The 20,529-nt window shown below is 40.3% G+C and overlaps 1 protein-coding gene across 1 annotated transcript in view; it reads right to left on the minus strand.

Annotated features, from left to right (window-relative positions):
- The window catches only part of USH2A (usherin), a 652,515-nt gene that overhangs the window by 566,328 nt on the left and 65,658 nt on the right, over positions 1-20,529 (minus strand). Inside the window, exons 9-10 of the mRNA XM_019549473.1 lie at positions 14,811-15,006; positions 13,922-14,052 (exon numbers count right to left, since the gene is read on the minus strand). Coding sequence (XP_019405018.1) covers positions 13,922-14,052; positions 14,811-15,006 — 327 coding nt within the window. The remainder of the gene's footprint in view (positions 1-13,921; positions 14,053-14,810; positions 15,007-20,529) is intronic.

Here is a 20,529-nt window from a genome sequence, read left to right on the forward strand (position 1 = left end):
CCTCTGTACAATTGGTACAATCACTCATTTTTGTTACTTATGCACCATTCTTGTGTTATGGAATCATACTGTGCATTAAAGATTTTCCAGAAAATCTTCATTTCAGAATAATCTATTACTATCTTATTTGCTTGTGAGAGAACCAAGGTTTGTCTGCCATAATGGCCTGATTATGGTTTTATAGACTTGAAGCTTGGTTTTCCTTGCAGTGAGCTTGGATGACAAGAGCTTGTACAATGCAAATCTCTTGCTTCCATTCTTCCTTTAATTTCCTCCTGTGCTATGATAGAACCTAAATACTTGAAGTGGGTCACTTGCATAGAATTTGTGTTTTTTATTGTTATGCGAGGTCCTATTTAACAGCAGACATTGGGTTTTACTCATGTTCACTTGTAGTCCAATTTTATTTGATTAATTTGTTAGCTAGGTGTACAGAATTTATCATCCATATTTTTACTTATGAAAGCTATTCAACATATGTGAGGATTTTATGCTGTCCATTCAGTTGAACTCCTCTCTTCATGTTATTTATGCTCTGGATTACCTTTTCCAGTGCCAGGTTGAATAGGATCAGAGACAGACTATCTCCCGTTCTCAATCTGGTTCTAAATGAGAAACTGTTTCTTTCATGGGCACTAATTCTGTTTTTGATTCATGCATGAAAACTTTAATGAGTTCAATTAGTTTGTTGGGAATCCCTAATTCAGCTAATATGGCCCACAGACATTCTCTGGGTATGCTATCATAGGTTTTCTTGAAGTCTATGAACAGAATGTGTACACATTGATTATATTCCCTTTTTTCCCAATTATTTAAGTCTTTGGAGTCTTGGTTGTCACAATTATTTTCTCTTGTTCTGGCATCACCATAGAAAGTTACATCACCCTTTCTTATCACTCCAAGCAATAACATTTTTCCTAGTTTTAAATAAAGTATCAATCTCTCACAATACCAATACAAGAATTGACAGAATCTGGGATTTTATCTGAGGCATGACCCTCATCGGGCTATTAAAGAGTCTGAAAACAAAGTTTGTATTTGTCAGTGAAGTCTGGAGTCACCAGCTAAAACTTTTCCCCAACCTCATTTTCAAGATCTTTATAAAGATAAAGACGGCATAGGCATTTTATGCAAAGGACAAGCCTCCTTTTTCAGTTTGATTGAGAAAGGTACCATTGCAAATTTTCATTTATTTCACTACTCATATCTGCATAACCACACCCTCAGCATGATGTAACTGAGCTAGGTGGAATATGACCTGCATGTCCTTAATATAACCGTGCCTCTCCCAAGTTAGCGATAAAAGTGCTGAGCAGATCACTGGCAAATGTCTGCTCAACATGTCACCTTGGCTAAGTACAGACAGTCAAAAAGCCCAAGGCTGAATGTATTCAATCTTCACAGGTTACTCTAAACTATGTAGATTGAAATGATAAGCAAGTGAACAGACGTTTGCTTTTGATCCTAGAATGTGGCCCAGGCCAGAAGCCGGTGAGTGCTGGAGCACACCTCCCTGCTGGCTGGAGCTGACAGCTTGGACCAATGCTAGCCCACCCACCCCTGCAAGGGGGAGTTTGTGGGGACGAGAGGTGCAAAGCATCCTGGGATGCTAGGGGACTGTGACTTAACTTGAACTTGGAGGGGATCTGGGACAGAAGTTCAATAAATTGATTTAATGTAAATAAGTTAAGTCTGATACTACATCCATCCAGGTTGATCTTAACTGGGTTTGGCCATTTTGATAGCAATTTGTGTGTTCTGAATTTCTGTTATGTTACAGATTTGAACCAGTTTCCAATTACTTATACCAGTTGATGTGTAATTTTTGTCCCTAGCCTTCAAAACTTACAAAGTCTAAGCAGAGACTTATAACCCCTGTGTCCCTATGAATTAATTGCTTTGTTTACCACCTTTGCTTCTCTCAACTCTGCTTCCTCCCCACTTCACCATCTTTGTATCTAAATTATTATTTATATGTAGAATCCTTTGTCCCTGCAGGTCCATTCATAGTATCTGACAAAGTAAGTTGTTAGTATATAATGTGCCATTCTGCCCTGCCTTTTGAACCTATATAGTTAAGCCTGAGCCCAGCCGAAGGAAAAGGATATAATAGAACCTCGGCCTCTTTACTCAATAGGCCTTTACTGCCTGATTGTTCTTCCAGAGCTGGGCACACTAAACATATTATGTAGGTTACCACCTTGCTAAGGGTGACAGATACCTTTCAATGGGTAATGCAGACATCTTACAGCTAGGGGACAGACCTTGACCTGTCAGTCATGGACTGCAGAGGAATGGACTCTCCCTATGCATTCTTCTTCTTTTTTTCAGCCTCCACAACTGCAAGAAGCTCAGCCAGACCTCCCTGCTTCAGAATTTTTGAGTATTTTCAACTTTTTATTTCAAATTTTTGGCTAGCAGGTCTGCTCACTAATATCTGTCCAATTCCCAGCTCCATTCTCAAACTGTACTTGCAGACTATCCCCTCAGTAATACCTCACCTTCTGAGGTATTTATGTAGCAAACCCCCCTAGCAAAACCCCAAGTATTACTTTCTTCTTTTTTTTAACTTAAAAATATGACATCCCCTTTTCCCCATCATTTCTATCTTTTTCTCTCCCCTCCTCTATTCCCTGTGGGTATATATAAGTAGTTATAAGTTAAGTTGAAACCCTGTGTACAGAAGTTCCCTTCTATAGTAACCATGAGCTATTGTAATGTTTTGCTGTATGTGTACTGGATTACTGTAATGTAGTACACCATACAGTTATTGTGTCTTAAGTGTCTCTATGTATTTAGGCCTGCAATGTGGGTCGGCATGAGTGATGTCAAGTATCCATTTTGTGTATGTCAGGTTCCCATCTTGTTCCCATCTAGTCCCCATGCCCTGTTGTGTAAGTATGTTGCAATTATAATGTTTATGTCTATAACCTCTCCCATGTAAATTGGTTGTCCTTCAATGCCTGAAGCAAAAGAGTGAATGGATGTGTGAAACACACTGATAGCAAGACCCCCTACTAAATCACCCCACCACCAAAACCAATACATGGACCAAGGACCCAGCCATTGGAACCACCCTCAGCATTCAAGAAACAAAAGATGAGGCAACCCACCATTGTACCAAGCTGCACATGCTCAGTAAGAACACCTGGAGCCCTCTGGGACAGGACTGACATTGGCTGGCCAGGCCCTCCCCATAGGAGATCATAGGTAGTCTGCCCCATAAAAATGGGCAGTGAAGACTAACTCCTTGGGGAGCCATCTTCACCTGCAGCAGACATGCTCCACGTCATGCTGCCTATGAACCCAGAGGCCCTGCCAGCAACCCCCCTCTGGACAATACCTGATTAAGAAAGACCCCCACTGGCCATTGAGGACCCCCTTCCAGCCTGGATAGGTAGCTATCTCCCCACCCTCTCTTCAACCAATGACTTGGACTCTGTTTCTCTTCCCTACCTGGACTCCAACCCTTCCACTGAGTCTCTTTTTCCTGCTACCATTGTGCGGGAACCAAGCTGTACAGTACACTGTTCATTTAAGAAAATTGTTATTTGGACCCCTGAGTTGGGTTTTGCTTTACTACAGTTCTGGCCCGGCTCCAATCTCTGCTCCTCTCCCCTCTAACTTCTGTCTCATTTCTCCCTCTCCTGCTTCTGGCTCACTGCCACCTCTAACACCTGTCCCATGCTCCTGTGGCTCCAGCCATCCTGAGCTCTTCTCTGCCTGCAACCCCCTCTTTCTTTGCTATTGCCTTATCCCCACTGCCCTCTCCCCTGATCTCTGCCACTTGCTCTTTAGTTACCAAGCACCCCAAGCATAGGTACCACAGGCACCAACACACACACACTGTCATGTGAGTTAGTGACAGTGTGTATATCCTGTGCGTATATGTGTATGTATATGTACATGTATATGTGTACTGGGTATGTTTTCATGTCATTATCATTAGAGTGTGTATGTGCATGAATTGGTGGTAGGTATGCATGTGCCTAGGCTGGTAATTTTGAATGTGTATGTGCCTGAGTTGGTAGTGTGTGTGGGGGGGACGTGCACCTAATTGATTTGTGTGTTTGTATATATGCAATTGTGTCACACCCTCCCATCTAACAGTGCAATTTTGAGATCCTAAGAGTTGGCCTGACACCACAGGGCAACATTTGTAGCAGCTGGTTTCCCTACTGGCTTCAGGGAGGGAAAAGCCAGGAACAAGAAGAAACAACCTGTGGTTTCTGATTTCCTTCTCACTGATAGCTTGAGGGCAGAACACAGTTTTCCCACAAGTTAAGTGGAACCTCCTTATTCCCTCTTTCTCAGGCAGATCTCAAGCAAGACAGCATTATAACGGCCAGTTCTGCTGGACAAGGTACAGGCCACCAAGAAACAAAAATCCCATTCTCATTGGCATTTTTGAGGCATTCTGATTTCACAGACAGACTTCCTTCAACAGACCTTTCTGGTAATCCCTGTTATCCTTCTACATCAATTGGGTCCTCAAACTGGTGAATGAAGAAAATAAGATTATCTGAAGTGATTCAACCAGGGAAAGTAATTCTTAAATCAGATGGCAACCTAGAATAATCATCTCCATTCCAATTCAGGCCATGGGACAGAGAGAGCATGAGGGCAGAGTATTTACCAGGTGACTGCAACATGCACTGAAGTCCTAGAACACTCATTTATTCTATGGAAAAGGCTTGATGTGTCCTGGTCATAAAGGTCAACATGTCTGATGTGGTTTTCATAAATAAAGATGACAGGATTGGCCCCAAGAAAAATCTTGTCCTGGGCAGAGCACATTTTTTAATCTCAATCGGCATTGCCATCAAAGGGAAAATAATCACCCAGATTTACAAAACAGAAGTCGAAATGTGAAGAGAGTGGACCAGAGTGGAACAGAAATATCATCACTCACTCTAAAATCAGTTTGGTCAACTACTGACTGGCCTCTCTGCATCTAGAAACAGCAAACACAATGACCAATGGCCTCTGTGTATCAGAACCTAGAATGTGATGCAGTGAATTACCTCTTTCAAAGCTGGGGAATGTCTCTGCTATGAGCTTTCTCACTTTTTTCACTGCTTTCCATGAAGGAAAGAACAGTAGTTACAATTTTCTGACTGAAGAAAGTCTCTGTCAGATTAACATACCTCACAGGAAAGGTCTACTATTACAAATATAATCCTTCATCCAAGACTAGATGGGTTCCAAAAGGATATTTGCATGACTGAACCTTTGCAGGTTCAAAGGTGTTGTTCTACTTGCTTTTTGTTAATTAATGTCTCCCAATCAGATGCTGAGTTTTTTAAATGGGGATCTTTGATGAGACCCAGTGTTGTACATTAAATTCAAAGTAGCATTTCTTATAACTGTCATAGCATTTGTTCAAGAAACATTTTTCCTTCTGTCAAGTAGTCTTTAATGTCACTGAATCTCAGGTCTAAGAACTCAAGCCTCCTAGGCAGCCACATGGTCTTCAATTCAAAAAGTCACCAAACTTGCACACTCATCAACTACTTTCTACAAATTTTCTTCTCCATGCATTTGTGCCGTGGGGCGGAGGGAGATTACATAATGTGCTTGTTCGAATACCTACATTTAAAAGGAGCCTGCTTCTTACCCTAAAGACACTGCTATGAGTATTTTTTTAGTCTGGCCACTGATTAGAAACAGCTGAGTTCAATATATGCAAGTCCAGACAGGAGCAGATGAATCCTGGAGATCAACACGTGGCTATGCAGATGGTATTGCTTGCAGGGCTTTGGCTTCTTCAACCATGGGATAGTGTTCCAAGAAGAAGGCTGGCTGCGCTGAGATGGGATCCACCTACAAAGCAGGGTAATGAGTCTTTTTGCATATAGGCTCACTAATCTGGCAAGGAGGACTTCAGGTTCAAAAAGCGATGGAGACAAAAGCCCATAGGTAAGTAAAGACCAAGGTAGTGCACATACAAACCACATAAGAGGATGCAAAAGGAGCCTTAATGATGCTGTCAGAGGTAAATTAGCATGGCAATAAGCCAGTCATCTAAGATGTTTATATACTAATGGGAGAAGCACAGAGAGTACTCAGAAAGAACTGGGAATCCTAGTACAATCACAGCAGCATGATCTAATTTGGATAACTGAGACTCTGTGGGATACTTGACATGACCAGAATACAGTCAGGGATGTTCTGTGTATACTTGATCTTTCCCCAGATCAGGGAAATGGACTAGATGATTTCTTTTGGTCTCTTTGAGCCCTACATTTTTATGAAAATCCCATTGGACCCTCTCATTAAGCATATGAGCATTTCCTTTCTGAAAGTAATAATGTCCACACTCTCGAGACAAAATATTAACAAGAATAATGATTGAGACTGGCATCCAAAGATTGGGTTTATTTCATTTAGCAGATTTTCCCATATTCTGCAACTGTTGTGCTTTCCAAAAGACAGATAATTTTCATGTTCCTAGTATCTGACAGGCCATGGTCTGCCCCAGTATATGTTGGTTGAAGTACCCATGTAATAGTTCTGGTATGTCCCAGCAATAAGGTCTTTAAGAATAATAGTTCATAGCTCTTTCTATGAACAGAAACTAAATAAGAATAGAATTGTTACTTTGTCAAATGGTAGCAAATTTGGGGGCCCTGAAGTCAGGTTTTCAGTTGGTGAAAAACAAATCAGTGACACAAAGTCATATTTTTCCAAGTAGCGTTTATTTATCTATAAAATATACTGAAGTCCAACTTCCACAACCTGCACACAGGCAATTTCCCCTTACAGAAACCTCAGATAAAACACTGCTTTTTCCCAACAAGCAGCTATCTTAGCTGCCTGGTTCCTGGAATTTCACTGCCTATACACAATGCCATCTATCACTGCCTTATCTTTTGTGCTTCACCTGAGAAACACCTTAACCCAAAGCTTTCCACTTAGGCTAAAAACAGACAACAGATTTAGGGGTGATTAGGGCTGAGATGGCTCCCATCTAACCATTTACACACTAGGTTTAAATGGCAATTAGCTCAAACTGAATTTGGATACTTCACAGGTAGTTAATGTGGGACAATAAATATTTCCATCTGTAAGGTTTGCTATGAGACGAGATGCTCAAATCTGAATTATATCTTTTGTCTGTTTTTAGCCTCAGAAACATTGAGCCTAACAATAAACCTTTCTTTTAAGGAACTGTAAAGGCAGATTTGACCACCAAGGAAAGGGTACTTGGAGTCCAATTAAATACTCCTAAATGCAAGTACAGTAGAGACTCAAAACATGCAACTTTCACCATAATATTCTTCCCCCCTCCTTTCTTTTTTTTTTGGTCTGATCTGATTTTCACTAGTCCTTGCAGGATATTTTCCTTTCTGATGGTGGAGAACCCCTGGAAAATGTCGAACATTTCCCATAACTTGGCAGCTAACTCTCCCAGTCAGTCAGTCTTGAAGTGGAAATGGAACACAGGACTGGCTGTGCCAACATATCCTTCAGAAAGCTTCACCATGCCTTTCTCAACTGAAATCTTCAGATGGAAACTAAGGTCCTGGTTTACAATGCAGTGGTTATCCCTATGCTCCTCTATGGGTGTGAGACATGGGTGACATATCAAAGCCATCTTAAGAGCCTGGAATGGTTCCATCAGCATTGCCTGAGGAAGATCCTTCGCATTAGTTGGGAAGACCACTGCAGTAATGCCAGCATGCTCTCTGCAGCTAACAGAACCAGCATCGTGGCAAAGATCATAAAACATCAACTCTGCTGGGCTGGCCACTGCATGTTGGTGGCTGACACTTGTCTCCCAAAGCAAGTCCTTTTCTCTCAATTTAGTCATGGTAAGGGGACCCACAGAGGACAGAGGAAGCGCTACAAGGACACCCTGAAAGCATACATCAAGAAGGGTGGCATCAACCTTACAAACTGGGAGATGCTGGCTGGTAACAGGTTTCAATGGTGCTGCACCATACATCAAGACAACTTCAAAGAGAACCGTCTTGCTCAGGAAGTTGCCAACTGGCAGAGAAGGAAGGGAAGCACACAACATCCTGGCCGACAGCTGTGTTCCCTCTCCCCCCAAGACATCACCCATCATATCTATGGAAAAACTTACAGAACATGGATTGGACTCCTTAGCCATCTTAAAACTCACAAATAATTCCCTCTCCCCACTCCCCGAAGACATCATCCTCAAACCAAGGGATAGCCGAAGAAAGCAGCAGTCAGATCCTTTTTCAAATTGCAAATTTAAATCAACAAGATTCACTTCTATTCAGGTGAAATGTAGTGTGAAGTGAAATGTACGGTCAAGGTACACAACCAACAAAAATGAAGAGGTGAAAGTTTTCATATATTAAAAAAATCTTAGTTTCCTCTATGTTATAAATATGCCTAAAATGGTTGATCCTGGTATGATTTAAATGCTTTTGATGTCTGTCCTCCTTAGTTGGTCTTAGAGTTGCAGCTGTGCTTTGGTGTATGTAATGGTGGGCATTTGCATCAATTTATTCTCCTTATTTTGTTCTCTATCAGCTGTCTAAAAAAGAGCACGTGGTCTTCAGTCACCTAAACAACTTGAAGACACCTTAACAGTGAGGATACATAAGCACACCGCCTTTGTAAGATGCTATTTCCATTGCAACATAGGGTGTTTATTTTATTTTATTTTATTTTGCCATTCACAAGTGTCATAGATGGGAGAATATGAGGCGAATAACATATAATGTAGTGCATCTTTTAGTTTTATACTGGTACTATTCATAAGCCTACTGAGATACCTAGATTGTGTGCTTGAGAAATAAAAAGACTACAATGACTTAAGTGCAAAAATGTGTGTGTGTTTAAATGCTTGCTACATGTCCATCAGCTAGATTTTCATGCTGCTTTTAAAAACATATATTGTTCAAAGGAAATGCTCCAAAACTTCACATGGACAATTTCTAAGATGTATACAAAAAGATAAAGTTTTCAAGCCTGTTCAAATAGTGCTAACTTAGAAATGGAATAAATTTGTCCTTGATCCTTGAATGCTCAAAACGGAAAGAAGGCAAAGAAGTCTCCCAAATATTCTTCCTGTTATAGCATACTTGAATGGATGGGCAACTGGTGCCTCCTGAATCGGGGAGAGGGGGGAGCACTTGGCCGATCCCACTGACCCAGAAGTGGCAGCAGCAAGCACTCTCACCTGCCCTCCCCCTGCCCGGGAACACTGGCTGTCAGGGGGTATACTACCACTCTCAGGGGGTGCATGTGCACCCCTATGAACCTCCTATGCATCGCCACTCCTTGAATGGATTTTAAGGGAAACACAATAGGGTTCAAGGCTATGACATGTGCTCAAAGAAATAAAATATTGAAGCTTTTCCTTGGTGTTGGAATATATTCCTCCATGAAACTATAAGCCATAATTTTCTAAGGGGGCTTGTAAAATCTGTCAATGTATTCATACAGCACTTTGGGGTATGGATATATGTACATCTGGAGGATTTCAAGAGGGCAACAGCTGTTACTATCTAATTGCTATTGCGTGGACAAGCCGAAAATGATACAAAAGTAGCAAAACCACTCAAAATTTAACATTACTTAATTCAGGGTTGAACTTGGACCAGTTTGCTACATTTGAATCATTTCCGACCTGTACACATGTACCAATTAAAATGTAACAGTTGCTGGCCTTTTGAAACATTCCCACAATTACATGATGTGGTAAGTAAATGAAAAACCTGAGGAAAAATGGAGTACATGAAGAAACCTGATCTGGCAAATAGGAAACAAAACTGATAGAGAATGGGAAGAGAGATATCTGTGTTAAATCTTAAATCAGGCAGAAGGCATAGTAGATTTCCACCTTACAGACTACCTAAATCAGAAAATGGAAAGATATTGCTGAAACAGTCCTTGATGCTTGAAGTTTTCCTGGAAGCAACTGCAATTCCACAAAACCTGAGAGGATTATGTTTACCACTCCACTACATATGGAGGGTTTAAAGAGATGTACAATATTTTCTGTGGGGGAGGGGAGGATCATGAAAGAACAGCAGACAGGTAAGCACTTGTAAAATGGTATAGGGAAAATAAGCAAGGGATTGGGGAGAAGGGAAGAAGAGAACAGCTGGGAGAGAAATATTAGGGCCAGCAGAAATTTCAGTATCCTGTGATATAGGATTTACCATGCTGAGGACGTACAAGGCTGGCAGCAAACAGTGCAGACTGAGGCAAATGGAGATAAGATCTCTTTTTCCTAAAATAATTCACCTTAGAATATCTGAGTGCAAGGGTGAAGTTACAGTATTATCAGCAGCACCAGATATTACAAGTGAATGTGGGGCACGCCACACCCTTTGCATGCTAACTGGGTGGTCAGTAACCAAAGGTGGAGTGGACAAATACAACACCATTTAAGAGTCTTGTAGTTGCCCTTGCCCTTATGGCTAAGTACAGACAGTCCAAAACCACGGGGCTGAATTGATTCAATCTTTGCAGATTAGTCTAAACTGCATAGATTGAACCAATGAACAAGTGAACAGACATTCACTTTTGATTCCAGAAATGCATCCACATGCCTGCAGTGGCCCAGGCCAGAAGCCCGGGTGGAGGGAAAGGGGAGAGGGGGAGGTGCATTACAGCATGCCTCCCTGCTCTGCTAAATCAGACATATTGGGCCAAGGCTAGCCCACGCACCCTGTAGGTTGCGGGGGAGGGGTTGAATCGGAGGTGCACAGCATCCTGGGGTCCTGGGGAACTGTGAATTAATTTGAATCTGGAGGGCATCTGAGACAGAAGTTCAATAAACCCATTTAACCTAAGTTAGTTAAGTCTGATACTACATCCATCCAGGTTTATCTTAAACCAGTTTCAGCCATTTTGAAAGCAGTTTCTGCGTGCTGAACTTCTATTGTGTTACAGATTTTAACGGGTTTTTGATCACTTATACTGGTTTATGTGCAATTTCTGTCCCTAGCCTTAATAAGGCAAGTTGTCATTCCTAAATCCTACTCCGACTTCCATAACTCATAAAGGAAGAATATCATTTTTAAAAGTTTAATCTAGACTTTGAAATGTAAACAAAGTTACTAGAACAGAATGAGCTGTAAGTTACGGGCAAGTGGGAATCCACTTAAATAAAAATGCTAAATCTATGCTCCCACTTCCCACAAAAAGTAATGTAAAACAGATGAACAGAACAGGCATAAATTTCCCAAGCTCATGCCAATGAAGTTTTAGGGATAGCAGTAATGTATGAAACATTCTTCTGTCCTTCCTGTACATTAATATATTTGAATCTGATGAATAAATACATTTTATGGGTGATTCAGATGTCTCTTCCGGAATTCCATACCTTCTTAGAACTTAGTGACAGATAACTAGCTCTGTAAAGAAGGCAAAAGCATTGATGAACTGCAGAAAATGGTAACTTATGCAGTAAAAGTGTATTCTGCACTGTTTTTGGCACAATTATCATTGTGACGTGACAATTAATTTTCATGAGTAGGGTCCTTATCCCTTGATTCCATCTTCCACAGGTCAGACCTGGAAATACTTCCTTCAATGTTACCTTTCTATTTCATGTAATTCATTTCAGCCATTAGTCTCCAGCTTTATTAATTTATTTTAATGCCTCTTAATCATTTCTCTCTGCCTTTCATCTACAGCAGCAGCCTATTGATGCTGTATTGAACAGTACAGTCCATCCCATTTTTCCCTTTTTAGTTCCCTTTTATAATCCTACTTTCATGTTCACATCTCAGCCTCTTTTCACCATTGTTTTTTTATAAGTATTAATAAATTATTTATAGTCATAAATTGTTAAATTATCTGACTTCTTTTTATTATTACCCCAAATTTACTGTTATTCTGGTTAATATGTCACCAGAAAACAAAAGGTGATAACACTAGTATCTGATTTTCCTTTCCCCACACATTGTTATAGAATGTTACAACAGCTCAGGTTCCCAACTTTGTCTGGGAAGTTTTAAAGGATCTTAATTTATTTGATTTACTCAGAAAGAATCATCCTCAGATGACAGAAATAAGAATCTCTTTCTACTTACTGGTTACTCTGTATTATTATTGAACATATAGTGGTTTATACTGCACATTTGAAATCTGTTTGTAAACCAGTGAACTCCATGCAGATGAATGAAGTCAAACGGTGATCTGTACATAGGAGATCATTTGTAGGATCAAGGTTACAAATAAACCACTCTCCAAAATAGATTATAATTTTAATAAGATAAGATAAACAATTGCAAGACAAATCATAGGATGAATGTTATAATGGCTTATTTTATTAAGCGTTTTTAGAAGAAGTAAACCCTTAGCAGAAGAACATGCTGAAAAATATATTCTACATCAGTGGGAAGGAACCTTTTAAGGCTGAAGGCCAGATTCACCCAGTTTGGGTCAGAGTAGGGTAGTGGGCAGGCACTAGGACCCAGTCATTACTATCACTTTCCCTGGTGATGGTATGCAGAGAGCACTCACTGCTGGTGGTTTTCCTAATAGTGGCAAGGAAATGTGATTGCTGCCCAAGCCCCCACATCTATAGACAGCATCAAGTGGTTCTGCAGGCTGGTTCTCCAAGCCATCTGCTCTACATCTATTCCTCTGTGTTTCCAATTTATATTTTACTGGGGTGGAGGAAAACAGCATTTTCCATATCTCTTCACAGGTTCAGGGTCATGGTTCTAATACCATGTGATAAAAAGATGTACCAGGACACATTTCTCAGTGTCTCATGTATGCAATACTTGAATGTCATGTGTACTTTCTAATTCACTTTATTTTCTATCTCCATGTGTGAGAAAAAAAAATCCCTCAAACTCAAGATGTTAGCAAACGTTGCTGGATTTAATCCCATGACATATCATCCTTATGTAATGACTGAACAGCATTTTAAAAGACACTTAATAGGAGCTTTGAAAGATGCAGTGGCCACATCTACACATGTGCGTTACTAATTAGCTCTGCAGTAAACCATCACCATCTACACATGCACCCCTATCAGGCCATAGTACATTAATTAATTCTCCCTGTAGGATAGTACTGTCTGGGACAAGTACTATCCTACAGCACAGTTATTTAGTTTACTTGAAATACATATGTAATTGGTGATATGGGCCAGTAGGGGTATGAGGATGATACAGTACAGGGACTGCTGGCTGGCTAGCCCCTCACTAGAGCACCTTTGTGCCACTGGCAGACCCTCCACAACATACTGAGCTGGAGCAGAGCAGCTCTGGGGCTGGCAGGCTGACCCTTCAGACCCTCTGCCAGCCCCAGAGCTGCACTGCCCCAGCTCAATGTGCGATGGTCCCAGGCACAGGTGAAAACATTGCGCTTGGGAGCAGTAAACTGGTGCAAACTGCACTGTGGTTTATTGCTATGTGCTAATTACACATGTCAATGCACCCAGTAAGATTTATTAATGAGATATACATTTTGCTTGCGAGTTCCAAAGCCTTACAAGTCAGAGTTGATGGCCTTTCCTCTTTTCATCTACCTTCATTTTGTTACAAAATGTGCATGGTGAATTTTATGGAAGATCTATATTTGTATTTGCATGGGGGAAAAAAAACATCTAACTTAACTTTAGTTGCATCTGGGGCCTAATCTCACTGCCTAATCTTTTTAAAAAGCAAATAATTTTTGAGCATCAATTTTTGAGTGATCCGTGTGATATACCATAAATCTCCCCAATTTTAAGAAAGTTAGTGCTCAAACAGGGCACCAAAAATTGAGCCGTATATATTACTTATCACTTGTGACCCAAAACTGATTTTAAATTGTTTATTGGGTCTTGGAAACCTTCCATCTTCATCACCCACCATTTTGAAATGAACAAACTCTAGCAACTTAAAACACTGCCAATTGTACATCCTGAAAATAATTTTACTCACTCCCCAAAACAAAATAGAAGAAAACATCTGATGTTGTAATCCTTTACCTTATCACACAGGAGGCTGTTATTTTTGGTGCCTGCTGCATAGCACTCACAGGGCTTACAAACATCGACGGCTGAAAGATCTGCACCTGCTTGCCGGTAATGAAAATCCTTACACAACTCACAGTTTCTTCCTGCATGAGGGAAAGGTTATGCATTATGGCTTCCAATTCATTAAAATTAGCTGTATAATTCAAAATTAAAGACTCTATTCCTTTGAGAGAATTCTATAATTTTCAGGACGTCCATTTTAATGCACCTTTCATCTCTACCTGCCAATTTAGTGATCCAGAGCATATGAAACAATGAACCTGTTACAAACTATGTTTTACTCCATTAAACTTCCATCTGTTATATAATACCACACTTTTATAAAGCTGTGCTATGTGCATGCCTATACATTTTTGGACAAATTACTGTTGAACCTCAAGCTTTCCCCTATCTTTTTATTGGCAAAGCCAAGAATGCTGAAAGGTATGCAAACTCTCTACATATACAACATGCACATTTTTCTGTAAGAAAGAAGTTGATATTTTACCAAAAAATCTCCAATATTTTCTATACCTTACCTGATTTGATGGCCCTGCCATAAATGTTGTGCATCATGACTAATGGAAACCATTTTGTCACCTTACCTATATAGTCCCTTGGGATATAATGCTCACAGAAGATTTTATACAGTCTTCGACAGCATTTTAGTGGCAGCTGTTTGTCTAGTTGAAGTGTTCCCATAATTCTAACATCTTGATAATGTTCACCTCTTACCTTAAAAGAGGTGAATTTTCTTATGAGGCATCATTATTGGACTTCAGAATTATTTTCATTGTTATGATGGTCCTCACAATGATTACACAATAAGCAACTATATATTGTGTTATTGCTTGCAAATTACCTGTTGTGTTATGTTGACAATTATCACATATTCCACCACCACCTCTATCATCTTCATTAGGAAAAGGATCCAGTGTCACATCATAGTGGCAGCTTACTGCATGGCTATAGCACTGACAAGGTTTGCAATTATATGCATGAACTTGGTCCCCTGAATGAAAAGGCTTGTCATTATATAGTGGCAAGCAGCGGTCACACTGAAAGAAAACAAAAATACGTTTTCGCTTTAGAAGGACATCTTTGTACTCTACAGATTCATATTGCATTTCATATCTTTTTTTCTCATTTAATTGTTAAACATGTTGGCACAAGACCTTTCTATATGCAGAAGCAGGCACAGAACAACAAAGGATATATTTTAAATGATGCAGCTTTCACAAGAATTAAGTTTGAAGGTAAAGGGGAGGAAGGAGAATAAAATTAAAAATACCAAAAGCCAAACTCAGCATAAAGCCCAGATTTATAAAAGTATTTGAGTACTAAAAGATGCAAATGTCTGCAGAGCAGGATTTAGGAAGTGGGCAGGAAGAGTTATTTGCTCACATTCTGCTGCCCACTGTTTTGCAATTACGTTATGGCAGGTTTCTCCATAGCTACATAATGCAAGAACTGGACTCCTTGAACCTTTCCTCAAGACAAGTCTAGCCATAATCTAAATGCATACACTGTTTTATATTACAACATTTCACAGCTTGATAATACAAATATATTATTATAGCATAAAAATAATCAACGTTTTAAGTATGCAAAAGTACACATTCATGTTCTAAAAATTGTGAAAGATCATTATTCATTTAAAAGAATTGGGCATAGTTGTATGCAGCCATCAACTGAGTATACTGTATTTAATTTTGTTGCAATTTTATCTGTATTTCAATAGTGATTCTTAATACAATGTGAAATACAACACTACCATTGTTTATAGAAATGTTTTGAGCCAAAATGTTTTCTTATCTAAAATGTTCTTATTTCTTCAGATTTACTTAGGAGGTACAAGGATTAGTCATTCATTTATTTAAAATCACAAAGAATAAAACTGTTAAAAATGCAACACAGCCCTGAAATTTCTATCCATGGTTCGATGAAACTAGTCTTGCAGTATCAGTAACTCTGAAGGTCATGAAGTGGAAACAATCTCAAGTTTGTCTTGAGATTCTACAAAACCTCAAGAGGATTTATCATAGATATGGACCACAATAAATGGAGATCACTTTGGACAACTGGATTTGGATAATACTGTTTGGACAACTGCATTTGGATAATACTGAAAAGATCCAAATGACATTTAAAAAATTGAACTGTTAATAGAGGTGCACTGATACATTAGTCTGATATCAGATTGGCACTGATATAAAGAAAATATTCTGTATTGGAAATCGACCCAATGTGGCCGATAATTTGTCCGATAAATGCCTGTGCATGCGTGCAGCTAAAGCATAGCACATAGGCGGTGAGGAGCAGAGCCTGGCAGTGTGGAGTGCTGTGTGCAGCTGGTAAGTCTGATGTGGTGGAAGTGGTGTATTGGGGGGCAAATGAAGACCCCTGCAGTGAGGGAGGGAATGGTGCAGGGGCAGGGACAGGCGCTAACCAGCCGGGACAGGAAGGGGCATGAGACAGAGCCACAAGCAGCTCATCCATGGGGTGGGGAGGCATGTGCCCTCTGGATACGTGCAGCACAGGGCAGGCCAGACAAGCAACTCCCTTTTTGTCCCAGCTTGGATACTCAGTACCTCCCCCCCTTACACTGGGACCCTGAAGATCTGGTCCCAAAAAAGCCTTGCAGCACACCAGGTCCCCATAGGCTGGGTAGCTGCCAGCAATGCCCAAACTGCAGAGGCCATAGGGTTACCTTCATGCAGGTCCAGTGATGATATTCTCCCCCCTGTCACCCCAACTCAGCAGAGGTGAGCCACCCACACTGGCTACTGATTGGGGGGTGGAGGGACCAAGCTGGGGTCCAGGTGCCTGGCTCTGGGGTCCCCTGGGAGGGTATACAGAAACTGGGGCTGGGCAGGGAATGCCTGAGAATGCCTAGGAGAGCATGCAAGTGCCAAGGCTGGACTCCTTCAGGGCTGTGCCTGTGGAGAGGGGAGGTTCTCCCAGGCTCTGCTTCAAGTTTGTGGGCTGATTCATGATGGGGTGGGGGCTCATGGACAGGGGACAGAGGCGGCGCCAAGGCTCATGCAGGGACACAGACGACCTCTCCCACCACAGCCTGGCTGTGGCTCATAACTGGCCAGAGGGAGGATGTGGGGGCTGAGGACAGAGGCTTTGCTGACTCTTGTCAGTGACAGCTCAGGGGCAGGGCTGGCCCAGTGCTTGGGCAGAGCAGATGAGGTCTGGCTGAGGCTATGGTGCCCCTCTGCCAGAGCAAGGAAGGAAGTGCCACAAAGCCCCATGAGATGCTGGCAGAATGTGACCTACCTTATCTTGCAATGGGCTCTAGCACAGCCATTTAATAAAGTGCTTCAACCTAAAGTACTTTAATCTGATACCATCCATCCAGGATGTAGTATCAGAACATGATCTGACATTTTTGAAGCACTCTATGTGCCATGACCATCTGTTTGGTTACATAGGTAGAGCGCTTTTTGTGTGCTTATTGCATGGTAAGTGTAATGTCTCTACTTAGCCACTGTCCTTAAAACCTAGCAGGTTTATATCAAGTGCAAGTTCTACTGTGGGAAAGTAAAAAAAAAAAAAAAGTTTATAAAGTTTTTCAATTAGCTACAACAATAAATACTGATGGGAAAGGTGCAACAGGAGAAGAGAACGAATTAAACCAAACAAGGGACTACTGATATTAGGAATATTACCCTATTCCTAAATACTATAGCATTTAAAGTAAGATATTTACCTTGCATTAACTGATGCCCAGATCAATCCTAATCTTTTATTCCAAGCTACATAAAATTCTGTATGACTCAAGAAATCAGTTTGTGGTTACGGGGTGCATATGGCATGATATGGGCACAGGAAGAGCAATATGAAGTAAGAAACGTAAGCATGCAGATCCTGACTTTTTTTATCATATCATACATTGCTGTAAGGTTTATTTACTGAATAATCTTTCAAAAATTAAAAAATACTAAACAAAAAATATTGAGAAAGTTACAAAAGAAGTACAAAAAACAAAGGCTTAAAATGGGTTGGAGGTTCTATTTCCTTTAGGGTATTGGACATAGCCCTGTTTACAACCCATGATCCTTCTTTCAGACCCCATTCTAGTCCTGTCCCACACATGCAAAGGTAGAAATCTGTGTAATGTTACAATCTTTCAAAAATCACTGATGACTGTCGAATTTATACTACAATTCTATTTCTATTTTTATTTGCTTTTATTTTTATTTTTACTTAATTTTTATGCTTTTTTGCAAATATTACAAATAAGTTTTTAATTAACAACTGATATGTTTACATTATCTTTCAAGAAAGACAGAGGGACATTTAAAATAGCTCCCTCGGGACACAGCTGTTTCTCACATTTAAGCTGCCAGTAACAATTGGCCTCATGCATTAACACTGCCAGGTATTTTTGGTCATTGTTTAAAATTACCACTTTCAGCAGGAAGTCATAGCATACCATTACAGTAGTTGTCACGTTTGTGCATATTCAAATATATATATGTTAAATCCCTACTGAATTTGCCAGGTATTTTTCATCAGCATTTGAATTTCATTTGACTGTCATCCAAATTCTAATTTCTGGCAAGGAAACACAGAGCCCAGAATGTGTGCTTGTGTAGGCAAAGAGTTTATTCTTATTTTCTTAAATGTGACATCTTTAGCAAATATTATAGCTGAGATCTAAAATGATATCAATAGAATTTGACTGATTTTAAGGGGATTTTTTTGGCCAAATCCCCTAAAAGTCTTTTGAACTCTCAACCTATGTCATTCCCTTACATGGGGAATGACAACAAAGTGCTAATTATTGAAAGAATGTCCCTTTTCTTTCCACTGATATTTCTGAAGTTAGTAGGCCATGTTACATTTCCTTGGTTCAGTCTGTGAATAAGAATGGAAAAATATGTCCAGTTTGATATATAGTAAATGAACCTTTACTTTCCTGGGAATGGTTTTCTAGGAAAATGCATTGCATGAAGTCAGCTGGCTCAAAATATCTAGCTCATCTTGACCCAATTCATTAGTCAAAACAAGACTTTATTCTAATTTATCATTTTATCACAATTCCTGAATCCAGCAAATGTGCGGATAGTCCTAGTGACATAAGCTTGAACATACATGTGCTGAGTTCCTATTAATCATTAGGAATGCTGGAGGACAGTAAGCTGCAAAGTAATCTTCAACTTATCAGGAATGCAGGATGTACTTGAAAAGGTACCAGTATTTTACTGTAAGTAGTACTTAATCAAACCATTCTTCCCTAGTTGTTCAAATGTTCCATTCCACTGCTTACCTCTGGATGGCATATTATCTGTATCAACGTGTTATTTGTCCTGTACCCCCTTTCTATATAGAAACTGTTACACAATTCTTTCCATCTTTAAGTATAATATCCTGAATCAAATTTACCATTCCACTTCAAATCCATAAGCCTAGATATTCTGACTGTGACAATGATCAACATATAATTACATTACATTATATTAGAATACATTAAAAGGAGCTTCAGAGGAGATCTAATACCTATAGACTGGTGAGCTGAACTTATAGTTTCCACCAACTTGTCAGGAATACAATTAAAAAACAGGATTGTTTGTCACATGGATGAACAGGACTTTCTGGGGAAAAGTCAACAAGGCTTTTGTAAAAGGACACACCTCACCAATTCCCCTGAGTTCTTTGAAGGCATCAACAAGCAAGTGGTCAGGGTGATCCAGTTGATAGAGTGTATTTGGACTTTCAAAAAGCTATTGACAAAGTCCTATACCAGAGGCTTCTAATAACATTAAGCTGTCATGGCATTAGAGGCAAAACCTGCAACTAGATAAATTATGTATTCACCTACCTAATTCTCCACCAGCACCATATCCTTTAGGTACTCTCCCAATATTCCAAATACATCAGGCATTTTTAAAAAGGACCTGTATGTGAGACCCAATACCCAAGTAGTTAAGGTACTCACTTGGAAAAAGGTGTAGGGGAAATCTGTTTTCAAAAAAACCCTTTAAGTCTGATTTGAAGCAGAGAGATGAACCCAGGCTGAACCTATCCTGGAGAGTGCCCCAAGCGTCCAGCTGTTGGGTATTCTATGAGTCTCTCTCAGGCTGATAACAAAAGTTGAATGCTTCTACAACAGCAATTTGTAATCTGTGGTACATGTACCCCCAGTGGTAGGCAGACAACCTGTGAGTGGTATACATTAACAGATTTCATAGATTTCATAGACATTAGGGCTGGAAGGGACCTTGGAAGATCAACAAGTCCAGCCCCCTGCCCGAAGGGCAGAAAATCTGCTGGGGTCATAGGATCCCAGCAAGATAAGCATCTAAATTTCTCCTGAAGGTGTTCAATGTAGGTGCTTGAACTACTTCTGATGGCAGGCTATTCGAGACCTTGGGGGCTCAGACAGTAAAGAAATTCTTTCTTATGTCCAGCCTGAAACGGTCTTGCAGTAGTTTATGACCATTTGACCTCGTCATCCCTTGGGGCGCTCTTGTGAACAAACGTTCCCCCAGATCCTGGTGGTCACCTCTGATAAACTTATAGGTGGCCATCAGATCACCCCTGAGCCTGCGCTTTTCCAGGCTAAAGAG

The sequence above is a fragment of the Crocodylus porosus genome, unplaced genomic scaffold (genome assembly GCF_001723895.1).
Source record: "Crocodylus porosus isolate Cpor-Errol unplaced genomic scaffold, CroPor_comp1, whole genome shotgun sequence".
NCBI classification, from domain to species: Eukaryota; Metazoa; Chordata; order Crocodylia; family Crocodylidae; genus Crocodylus; species Crocodylus porosus.